This window comes from Agelaius phoeniceus, chromosome 2 (assembly GCF_051311805.1).
Source record: "Agelaius phoeniceus isolate bAgePho1 chromosome 2, bAgePho1.hap1, whole genome shotgun sequence".
NCBI classification, from domain to species: Eukaryota; Metazoa; Chordata; class Aves; order Passeriformes; family Icteridae; genus Agelaius; species Agelaius phoeniceus.
Window position 1 is genome coordinate 78,058,806 of NC_135266.1, and position 12,640 is coordinate 78,071,445.

Here is a 12,640-nt window from a genome sequence, read left to right on the forward strand (position 1 = left end):
GCAACACTGACAGTCTTTCCTTGAACTATATGTTTCTATCCCATTCAGTGGTTCTAATTTGAGTCATTTTGATCATGAGTGAATAGAATTGTACCCTGCATTCAAAATAAAATCTTACTAGGGGTGTAAATATCAATACTTCTCTAGCTGTGTTGGAAATCTGTCACTGAATTCACCTAGATTCATATTTGCTTGTTTCTTGGCTTATACTTATTCTGTGCTCATGTAGACACACAGATCTTTATCCTTATTCATTAGCAAGTTATGAGCTCCCTCTTTATGTGACTGGTTAGTCATTCATATGTGCATGACCTTGTTCTTCATGGGATTGAATTTCTTGTCTGTTCCCATCTGTTATTTTCATTATCTGCTGCATTGGTAAGATGTCCAATTTGTACCATACAATTGTCATTTGCATACTTCTTTCTTTTATGCCAAGGTCATTAATGACAAGATGAAATAGGATTCATTTCAAGATCCAATCTTCTATAATGTAGTTTTTTCTTTTTAGGCAGAAGAGTTCCTTTGCAGCACATCTTGGCACAATTCTTCAGTCAATCTTCTCTTCATTTGCATTTTTTGAACTAACTTGTTGTAATATCCCATGTAGCATCAAGGCAAAATCTTTACCAAAGGATATTCAAATGCAAAGAAGGAAAAGGAAGGTGGAGACATTAAGGCTGCCTCTGGGGCCAAAGTGAATGTGGGCATGATCTATAGCTTAATAACCCTGTAGATCTAAGAGCATGATTACCACGGGAGTGTTTTGCCTTCTGAAGTGGCCTAGGTAATGATGTTGCTGAAGGGAAGATAGACCAGTCAGGCCATAATGCAATTCCTATATTCTTGCTCTGGCATATGAGAAATCACAGCAGGGGAAATGGATATCCCAGTAGTCTACAGCTCAAAATGCAAAAGAAGAGCACACACTCCTATCAGGAGTCAAATTCAGGATATATTTTTTTTTAAGTTGCATAACATAGTATTTACTAGCTATTGAAATGGGTTTCTCAAGATCACTTGTGATTTTGGTACAAAGCTTTGGTTACATAAAGGAAAAGACCAGAATCAGTCCACATTTGTCCTCTCTTGAGGACAAACATCATTGAGGACACACATCTAATGTGTGTTTTAGTGTTAAGTGTGAGAAAGAGCATAATGGATAGCAACTGTCTGGTTACATTGTTCAGGAGCTGTTAAAAACCTTGACTGTCACTCTGACTTCCAGAGGGCTCATGAATGTGTAAAGCCTAATATTTTTATCAGGAAAAATATATGTATTTCATCTGCACACCTGTGTAACTGGGCAGACAAGCATCAATTGAAAGAATCATTGCTGTAAATGGAGAGCAGTGCAGTGCAATAGATCTCTATGAAATGCTTTATTACAACATAACAGGATGCACAGCCAGCATTCCTGAGGATGTGTGAGTGGATTAAACACTGACTGTGTTTAATACAGATAGGTATATGCTCAGACACTGGATTCTTGATCATAATCAAGAAAATAATGATACATTTTAGCTTCCATTTAGATAAGTAGGAGATATGTTTGACCAGGGACTCTAAAATTATACTGCATTAGTGCTATTCTGTGGCATGCATAAATGGACTTCAAAAATTTTACAGACTCTCCCAAGTCTTGGAAGACAAATTGTTTGTTGATTAGTTTATCCTGTAATGAGAGGCTCTAGGCCACAAAAAGGTCTGGGGGAGGTTAAACTTATGTGCTGACTTTCTATGTCTCAAGAAAAATTCTGCACCTTGTCACTGTAGTTGCTACTTAAACTTGAACAATTACAATCCAGTTTTAAAAAAAACACCTACTAAGTGGGAATGCAGCAGAGACTCCATTTAGAAAAGTATCTAAGGTCAGAAACTTTCTTGTGCTTTTAGACTTCTCTCAGTGGAAAAAGACGTCATGCTTCAGCAAAGCAGAGACATTCACTTCCCCTTGGGGGAAGACAAAAACTGGGTGATATAAATGCCAACAATGTAGGAAGGTCTCTCTCACCTGGTATAACATGATTTAGGGCAGCCTGGTGTATCAGCAACTTTGTGGTCTCAATTTTATTTAAAGTCAAAGATAGTGGCATTTAAATATTTAAATTTCTTTGTCTAGGTCTAAATTTTGATTCTATCAAGTATATGTTTTTAAAAGATGCCTTTTATTTTACTTTTATTTTACTCTTTCTTGACAAGGAATATTTTGCACGAAGTGGGTTATTTCAAAGTAGCATTTTATTAGAAAAATCCATATTCCTTGGTGTTGCATCATGTATTATCCACTTAACCAAGTATCAGTACCTCAATCTCAGTATAAACTTCTACTGTGTGAAATGTAGCTCGTATTTTACTGAAGCTAAAACTTAAAAGAAAACAAACCAAAACTGATTGGTTCAACAACCAACTTTTACTGATTTTCAGGAAAGCTAAGAGTAACCTTCAAGGTCAGCATCAGCTACAGACCTGCTGTACACTGCTGATCTTCATTAAGCAGCAAATAAATAATAATAGAGCTCAGAATCCTATCTGTCATGACTAATGTTTCTCTCCAGGACTACAATTTATTGTACTGCTCATTTTATGCTCATTCCCAACCATCCCATTCATTCAGATCTGGGCAGCTCCAATGCTGAATGATATGTCAAGCTATGGCTCTGTCTGCTTCAGAGTGGTATGTTGTCTGAGGTCATAGTCATGTCTGCAATGTATCTAATTAGCTGTACATTAGTTGTACATATTGCTTGAAGCTATTTCTTTTTCAAAAATTGGTGCCATCGATGCAATTTCATTTGCTTCAGATGTGGAAATACTTGCCCAAATTAAAAAAGGCTCCAAGAACATATAGCATGCATTCTTTGCTCAATAGTAATAACATCATTGCATTTGTCTTTTGTACTCGTTGTCCTAATATTTGTGGGGTTTGCAGAAACAAAAAAAAACCCAAACAAGCAAACAGAAAAAAAGACAATTTTCAGAGAATTTTCTGTTGGGGAATTAATACTTCTTCAGCCATCTCAAATACCCACAGAGAGGAACTTGCGTGTGGATTTTTTTTCTCTTTCCACCTCATAAATCTTAAGAGGTAGTTGTGGGAGCCTGGACTGATACTAGTTAATTACCCAATCAATCACTTAACTGCCCAGGTGCAGAAGGTGTGCACACCATCACCAGAGGCTACAGCTGCGTGTTGGATAAGGTAAGGAAAGAGGCTGACAAGAGGCAGATCTTGTAAGTTGGGGTCCTACTTTACATCATACCAAAGTCCTTACAGCATTGGCTAGCTGCGGAAATTCCCTTCCAGAGAAGTGGCAGGACATTCACACACAGCCTGAAGGAATTCACCCCTTCTGGTGGGCCATAATTGGCTCAGTTTTACTGATATAAGAGGCAGCTGTGATGTCTTATTCTTAGAATGTGTCATAAACCATCAGACTGATGAAGTGTCCCATGATTCAAAGTATTACATCATCCAGTGTAAAATTCCCTGCCCCAGGGGAGGTACTTGGGCATGCCCACCCAAACCTGAGTAAATATAAACCCAGTGGATTTTGAGTTTCTCCCACCCCTCATGGCCCAAGACAGTGACAATCACTTTGACTAGACTGGGATGCTCACCACTGAGAAGACCAGAAGAAGAGAACCAACAGAATCCATGCAGTGATGACATATTCCATGTCTCTCTGTCATTCTCTTTCTTTCCCTGCTCCCACTCTCTTTTCCTATTTCTTTCTCTCTCTCCCCCTTTCTCCCTCACATTTACTGTTAAATAAAAATTGATACTAATGACTTTGACATATGGTCTCGTTTGCACCTTAATTTGGGCCAAGACATCTCTCTCATTTTAATAACCAGATATTAACAGTTGTGAGTTGCTTTGCAATAAACAACTTTTACACATGTTTCTTCCCTCAAATGAAGAGAATTAAACTTATTCTTCCTGTGAGAGTGAGTTCATTGTCCTGAGCCAGTTGCTAGGAAACCTCTCTGTTAATCTGTCCATTCATTTGTTGAGTTTTTATCTCTAAACCAAAGTGGTCCATTCAGGGTATCCGACTTTTTCTTCTGAAGACTTTGCAAATTCTAATTTCTAATGAATTTCTGAAGACTTTGCACAATTCCTAATCTGTCTGCATTTGAAATGGAGCTCACAGTTACACTCTAGAGCACTTTCTTAACATCTAGTAAGTCTTTTGTTCCCTTCTCCCTATCTCTTCCATGAAAGAATTACACCTGGGTTGATTACTACATCATTTATAACATATGCCTAAAATACAGAATCATATGTGGAAATTCTATATGAAATATCATTATTTTGTCATTGTATCAAACCCAGCTTTCATTTAATCTGCTTCTAATGCTGCTCATTTTCCACATTCATTGTCATACTTCCCGTCAGCACTCCAACTGCAGTTCTTTGAATGTAGCTCTGATTTATCTTGGAAAGAGGGACAAAAAGCCAAAGAAGTTCATAGGACTGGGTAGTCAGTAGAGATGATGTGTTGACCCACAGCTCTCAACTTCTGCACTGCAAGGGCTTGAGGACTGCCTAGTACTGTGCAGAGGATTCAGGCTGTGAACTCAGCCTGGACAACATGTGGTGAAACTGTCTCTTTGCCTGGGAAGAATGTGTCTAAAACGGGTAATGAGAATATTACAAATGACCATGATTCAACAAAAGCTTAAATCAAAGGGAAGAAAAGAATGGGCAAACACTGACTGCCATTGCAGGAAAACTTTTATGATGAAAGCCAAAGTGGAGTTTGGGCCACTTTTTTACTATGACTACAGGGGTTTATCAAGGTTTGCTGCCTGTCATCTAGATCTCTTGACAGTGAGAGGTGAGGATGCTTTCCTACAAAGAGGTTTTTATACAGAAGACAGTGCTTGTGAGGTACTAAAAGCCTAAAAAGATTCTATTCTCTTTAAATTGAGAGCAATAAAACAATGCTGTGTCGAGTAAAAAGGACTGAGATTTGATCCTAAACAAGAATGACCTGGGTTGTTAATGATAGCTTTTTCAATATAAATGATCATTTAAAATATATGGGTGCTTTTGCATATAACATACACATTAGGTGAATTCCTGACTCATATATTATTTCATTTATAAAAATAGCCTTTAGTAATGAAATTAAGTTAGATTTAATTGAAAAATTATTTCACAGTTTATTTTTGCTATATTTGAATGGCAATAGAGTTTTTTTTGGTGAGTTTATCTGAAGCAAACAAATGATTTTACAGAATAACGTTCTGGCAGTGTTATCTTTGTACCATCAATGGTGAGGACCAGCAATACAATAAAGTTCTTTTAAATAATGATGACAGTCTATATGTACATTAGGACGAATTGTTGTCTTCAAGCCAAATTATGTCCATATTCTGTTTAGGAAAATTTAAGTATCATTTCATGCAAATTCTCAGGTTTGAACATATCAACTACATCTGTCTACTACTTGTGATGATTAAAAATTGCAAATATTTAATCTGAGAAGCAGCAGATTTCTTAGTTGATGTATTGGTAATGGAAAATTATATTCTGAGCTCTGCTTTTTAATCATATAGGCACATTTGGAATGAAGAAGATGAAATCATTGTTATCAGTTTTGTTGTGATCAGTGGTACGAGGCAGGAAAATAATGGTAATATATCAGTATCCAGGCTGATGCAGATTGACTCAGGCATACCTGATAAAACATAACTTGCATTTCCCCTGTCTATAGGAAGTTAAAAGGATGTTTTTAGGTTTGTGAATCCTTAAGAATCATGTGGGGGGTGTGTAGATTCTTTGTGTGGCAGTATTTATGAACAGTTTGCATAGACATGGCAAGAATTATGAAAAGAGTTGTATTGGTGAGTACTGGTGGCTTTGAGTGGATGCCAGAGTGATGGAGTGCTGAGAATGGAGAGGGAGAACTTGAATAAACTTGAAATGCTTCAAATGCATTTCAAGTGCATCATGAATTGCTGCAAATGAGTTTGATTAATTTTATTGAATAAAGGTAGAAAAAGAGATGAAGATAAAAGAATATCAGCTGTCAGGTGGTCTGTCATGTACTGGGGTAGTTTTGTGAAATCAAGGGATTAACAAAACCATGGAAAAAGCAGTGAGAATGGGAAGGAATGAGAAAAGAGATGGGATATGATATGGCAAGCTTCAGGACAGAGATGCCCACTACACTTCTGATGCTAAATTCATGTTCTGTATTTGCAATTTTATTACCACAAGAAAAAATGAAGAAAAGACCTCTAGAGTCTCCCTCCAGTGCAATAGGTGACAATGAAAATGATGATTATGTTTTGCTGTTTTTTTTCTTTCCCCCTAGTTAATAATTTTCTTTGGAACCTTACACTTCCTATTTGTAAATATTCATTGGAATATGTTTATTAAGAGCAGTTATTAGACAATGATTGATTGTTAAGATTCTTAGTATGTATATTGTTGGATAACATTTATAAAGTATTTATGTGAACATTATCTACCGTACTGCATGCTGTGTCTTGGTTTACCAAACAAGAGAAAAAGAAAGGGGGCAAGAAGTTGAGGAGAGCTTGAGGACAGTGAAAGCTTCTTCCCATGAGACTTTTCTGTAACAACACAATTGAGGTTTGCAGGTGCAAGGCCTCTAGAATAAAACCAAAACATTGGGAGTGTAGGAACTGAAATAGAGAAGTACTGCCAGGAAGGCTTTGGAGAGCACTGCCACAGCAGCTGGGGAGAAGGGCTGCAGAGCTGCAAGTGTAAAATAGCCAGCAGAGCTTTAAATGGAGGCTTCTTTAGGAGCTGATATTGATCAGTTGTTCAAACAATCGACTCTGCTGTTATAGCCCAGATTAACACTGTGCCAAGCAGTTAAATGATGCATCAGCTCCAAGTAAACAGAGGGAGGAATGGACTGTCATGAAATGTTTTTTATTTATCCCAAGGTTGTTTGCTTTAGAATGCTTCTTGTAAACAAGGAATGGTACAAAATACCACAATGGAACAAATCAGTAAAAATTATCTGAATGTATTTCCTTACTTATTACAATAATTTTTAATAGAAATTGGTCAGGAATGTTAAGAGGCTCACATTTTCCAAAATTATTGGTTATCTCTCCTGTCTAAAATAAAATTAAATAGAAGAGTTCAGAGAATTGTTAAGATTGGAAAAGACTTCTAAAATCATCAAGTCCCACCGTTAACTCAGCACTGCTGTGTTCACCCTCAAACAATATTCCCAAGTGCCACATCCACACTCCTTTTGAACATTTCCCGGATTAGTGATATCACCACTTCCTTTGGGAGCCTGTTCCAATGCCTGACCAATTGCAGTGAAGAAACATTTCCTAACCTCTAATCTAAATCTCCTCTGATGCAACCTGGTCACATCCTCTCAGTCTGTCACTTGTTTCCTGGGACAGGAGACCTGATCCCCACCTCACTAGATCCTCCTTTGAAGTAGCTGAAGAGGGCAGTAAGATTCTCCTCAGCTTCCTTTTCTCCAGGCTAATTGAGATTCGATGTTGCTTATCATCTCTGTCCCTTACTCTCTATTAACAGCCAAAGCCACAAGCACTTGCATGCAGCAATTTACACACTTTTTTGATTCTAGGAAAAGTTTGGAGTGTCTCTTTCTAGCACAGCATCAAATAAATTCAATCTGTTCACTAGAAATGTTTATATCCTGGAAGAAACACATGGTAAAATGCAGTATTACACTGCGGTCTTTGTGCTTGGATTTTGGTTCGTAGTTACGAGTCATAGAACTCAAAGTCTAGAAATTCTCATTTTATTTAGTACACTACCTAATTTACAATAGCTATTTATTACCAAGAAACAAGATTTAATCTTTATTTTGTTTAAACTGCTCATGATTGCTCAAATAGGTAACTGCTGTAGCACGACAAGTGGGCATAACCTGGTAATGAGCACAGGGCTGAAATATCTAGAGATTAGAGTGGACACTAATGGCTGTGTTCAGCCTCTTCCATCAGCAGGAAAGGATTGCAACAGACAGTGAAACAAATTGGTAGCAATGACGCTGATATGGCAGCTTTACCCTGAACAGAAATTCACTATGCAAAGAGCTTGCTGTCTTCTGCAAGGCTTCTGACAACTATTGCTGTTTTCCTCATGTGGGGGGGGCAGTCAGGGTGTTCTGTAAAATCCCTGTTTAATTAACCTTGTTTGTGTTTACATCCAATAAAGAGGAAAGACATTATTATTAACAGCCTGATGTTTTAATTTATTTCATGTAGCGTAGAACTTGCCTCTTCCTATTTAGAAATGCTTAGGAAATTTTAATGCTAATTTCTTGAATATGATAAAAGTACTAGAAGAAATTAGGGAGTGACTTGAAAATACAAAGAAAGATGTAAATTTATGCATTGTCCAAAATTCTAGGTTATCTAATTGGAGTCTCCAGTAATAGGCAGGAATGAAATGCATTGTCCAATCTGTATCTTCTGTCCTTTTTGAAGTAAAACAGTAGATTTCCATTCACTTCCATGTGAACAAATAACCATTGTAAAATATAACATGACAAGTTGTACTTCTTGCTTCCCCTGGTGGCAGTTTTAGCTAAGATCAAAGACCAAGAACATATTCAGACCAAATCACTTTCCTGAGTCTGAAAAGTCAAGGTGAGGGACATTAAGAACAATGGTGTTGGCTTACCAGTCTGTGGATAACTACAGTAAATCATTTTGTTTGGCTGCTATAAAAACAGTATCAGCCTTCAAGCACAGAGCTGGAATTATGACAGTTGGATGAAAATCTACAGAAAAAATCAGATATTTTTAGATGAAAAAGGGATATGTCTAAGAGAAAATTATGGTCAGTAGAGATTTTAGAAGAAAACATTTTGAATAGAGTTTTGACTAGGACTTCTACATTTGGCACAAGGGATAGAAAATCAAAGTTATCCTAATAAAAACAAGCAAGTATATATTTAATGAGTTCATTACATACTGTGTTGCTACAAGAAAATTTTGGAAATTCAGACTTCTATGCAATTCTTTTTTTATTACACAGATTATCCCTCATAGAACTTAAAATGTTATCAAGTATTTTGCTAGACAAAATAAGACTTCACCAATTCCAGAGGATTGTACTTTGATATAACCCTTGGCATTATTGTTCTTCCACCAAATGTACTGTGAAGTTACATATACACATTATTTGGGATGTTTTCTTTCCCTAGACTTCTATCTGCAGTGGAAATCAGCTGGTCCATTGTCCTTAATATTCACTTCATGCACAACTTGACATCCTTATCACACTTATCTATTTGCCAGGGAAGTCCCTGAAGTACCTAAATTGGTATGGGCACTAAGTCATTGATAGATCAGTAAAGAACAGCAAAAATACCTTCGGTTTGTATGAAAAATTACTTCTCAATATGAAAAATTATAACAGCTTTTTTTTCTGATACAAAAGCTACTGATGTAATTTCAAAACAAAAATAGTAATATTTATTAGTAAGAGAAAATTTTCTTTTTCCTTGTAATTGCTAGGGATCACACAATTTTAGTAAGTAAAAATTTATCTACAGCAGAAATAGGTGTTACTTTGGTGATAGCTTTTACAATACTGCATTAAGCATCAAGATGCTCATCATACTTAACGCTTGGGTCTGCCACAGTGAAAGTATGAGCACTGCAACCAGTGATGAGAAGTTTAAAGGGATTTTATTATTAGAAAAAGCCATTTAAATACTGTTTAACTTGTCAGGCTTTAAAACGAATAACCAAACTGCAGGCAAGCCTGAAAATATTTTTATCTGATGAAGCATCAGTGTATGGACAAAAAATGGACATGTAATTCTGTGACTTCATGCACACAAAAGATATTTTTTTTCTTAAATGTACTCCATTAAAAAGCATTTTGTTCAGGACCAACTCATGCAATTTTGAAGTGTTTCATTCAGAAGAGCAATATAAGGGATATAAATAAAACTATCAGACTTCAAGTTCCTCTTTTCTCCATTCACAAACCTATGGCTTTAACTCATTGTGTATCTCAGCTTTGAAACTGGAGAGGTTAAAGGAGATTTCATGACAGCAAAAAAGGAGGTTTTTTGTCCTTTGTGCCCAGTACCTGGTCATGCTTTAGATTTTAATGAGGTAAAGAAATACATTTTTAACCTTTTGATTAATTTCTCATTCTCATGTCATTAACAGAAATGATAATGAGATGCAATTGACAACATTCCACAAATGAGTAGGTATGGGAATTGTGTCAAAACACATAGAAAAATTCCTGTATTACCACAGTTTTTATTACCACTTTCAAGATTTGTGTCTCTCAACTGATCCAGCTTCATTTCAGGACAATGCAAAACTCAATATATTTTAGCCACTACTTTACGAGAGACTTGTTCAGCCTGGAGGAGACTGAGGTGAGACCAAGTTGCCATCTACTTCCTTATTAGGGGAAGCAGAAGGGGTAGGTGCAGATCTCTTCCCATTTGTGACAAGACCCAAGGCAATGGCCTGAAGTTGTGTCAGAGCATGACAGAGCTCAAGAAGTGAGCAACACTTCTTGAACAACACTCTCAGGCACATGGTGTGACTCTTGGGGTGTCCTGTGCAGGGCCAGGAGTTGGACTCAATGATCCTTGTGTGCCCCTTCCAACCCAGCTTATTCTGTGAGTAGTACTATTTTCACTTAGTAAAGTAGCAGTAACACTCTAGTAGCACAGTTAGGAGAAGGTCATAAACTCAAATAGTTGGTTAAATCTGTCAAGTTTTGGCCAAATTTTAATCGTGTGAGGACCATTAAAGCAATCAGTAATTTTAGGGAGATTTGCATGAACATTTGTCTGAAAATAGGATGTTGTCTTTGATTGGTTTGAATAAGCCTTATTTTTATCAGTTTGAGGGTTTTCTCTTGTAGAAATGAAATTAATGAAGATTTCTTGAGTGAGATGTACAAAATCATCTTTCTTCATATGCTAAATTATATTAAATTAGCTTTATTTTGACATGAGATATGAAATTATTTTGAAAATTTCCTAGCCCGTGGATTTTTCCCATTGATTAAAAATTTCCCTTGAAGAGAGATGCTGAAATACAAGGAAAGAATCATGTAGCATGCTTTGGATTTCATTTTTTTGGGAATAACTTGAAGTTAAATTGTAATAATAAGGTTTTTTCTTGAATCAAAGAATGATCTTGAAGTTAAAGAGGAGTGAAAGTTTTCTTTCTTACATAGAGTTGTTTTGAGTGTTATATTCCTCAGATGAAGATAACTATGCTAAGAACCTTCCAACTAAAATATACCTAGGTAATGTTGTTCAATTAAAAGGTTTATTGAAGTAAACTCAAATTTTAAAAATATGAACCCCCCACCAAGAGGACATGACTTCCATAAAGAGTATGATTTCCATATAGGCAAGCAGAAGAATAAATTGATTGCAGCTGACAAGGTTTTTAATGCAAAGTTAACTTTGCTACATTGTACTCAAATGAGATATATTAAGTTTTAAAATTTCCTGACCTTTATGAACTTAATTTTTCTCTGTTAACATAGCATGGACATTTGATTTCCATTTCATTAGTCACAAGATTCAGTTAAATTACTGTAGGTTCCATTTCCAAGTTTGTTCACACTAAAAGACTTCTTTCTACTAAGAAATGTTCAAATCATTTTACGAGACAGGTTTGAAATTATTTATCACACCATTTGATCACATGAAACTCTTTTTGACTCAAGTAGCAATATTTTAAATTGGTATGCATATTTTTATCCATATGATTCTTATTGACTTACATAGTGGTTACATGGTTAGGAAGTACCTCATGCAGGGAAGTTAGTAAATATAGTCCTTGTTATTCAGATATTAAAATATTTTCTAGGCAAGTAAAGCATTGGGAGGTGAAGGCATTTCAACAGCCATATTATCTGTGAGAGTGACATCAATGCTTATAGCAGCATCCTTTCTATATTAAAATCAGCAGAAGAATGTAAGTAGGATTTGATGAAAACTCCTTTATGTTCCCTCACAAAGATTATCTGATACATCACTAATAATAGGATATACAAGTTGAAATTTAATATCTTCTTGAAGAGTACTACTTGGAGTAGTTCTAGTGATCTGCAGTTTGCACCTCCTCTATCTAACATTTCTTTCCAATGTTACCGAAACCATTTATCTCTCAGTTTGGGCAAAATTTGGTAAATGGGAGACATATAAAAGCATGCAAATTTCTATCAAATCCCAGCAAAGAGATGACAAATGCATGGTCACTTACTGCCTTGATGCTTTCAAAGTGTCCACCTTCTTTCTCAAAGTCAATTGGCTGCCCATTGAGTGTCCAGTAGAAGGTGACATCCATGGTGCTGTCATGAAGGGCTTTGCAGCTGAGGACGATGCTCTCTCCAACCGTTAGCTCAATCTTCTTGGGAGTCAGCTCTATTCTTGTAGGTTCTGGAAACAGAGAAGTGTTAGGAACATTTAGATGGAAATTAACCTATAGTGCCAGACCGAAATAATAGGATTGACTGATGCTGAGTCTACCCAGAGCTTACATTTGTTAGTATGAATTGCAGACAGTCAAATACTGAAAGATATTCATAATACACACTGAAGTATGACACTGGCGATCAGAAGGTACAGACAGTTTCATGGAGTCAATAAGGCAGAATCCTAAA

At 36.3% G+C, this 12,640-nt stretch overlaps 1 protein-coding gene across 6 annotated transcripts in view; it reads right to left on the reverse strand.

Annotated features, from left to right (window-relative positions):
• Positions 1-12,640, reverse strand: part of CNTN5 (contactin 5) — a 606,500-nt gene that overhangs the window by 51,093 nt on the left and 542,767 nt on the right. For all 6 annotated transcript variants that reach the window (XM_077173968.1, XM_077173967.1, XM_077173966.1 and 3 more), the window contains one exon: positions 12,241-12,416. In XM_077173968.1, the coding sequence (XP_077030083.1) occupies positions 12,241-12,416 (176 nt within the window). The remainder of the gene's footprint in view (positions 1-12,240; positions 12,417-12,640) is intronic.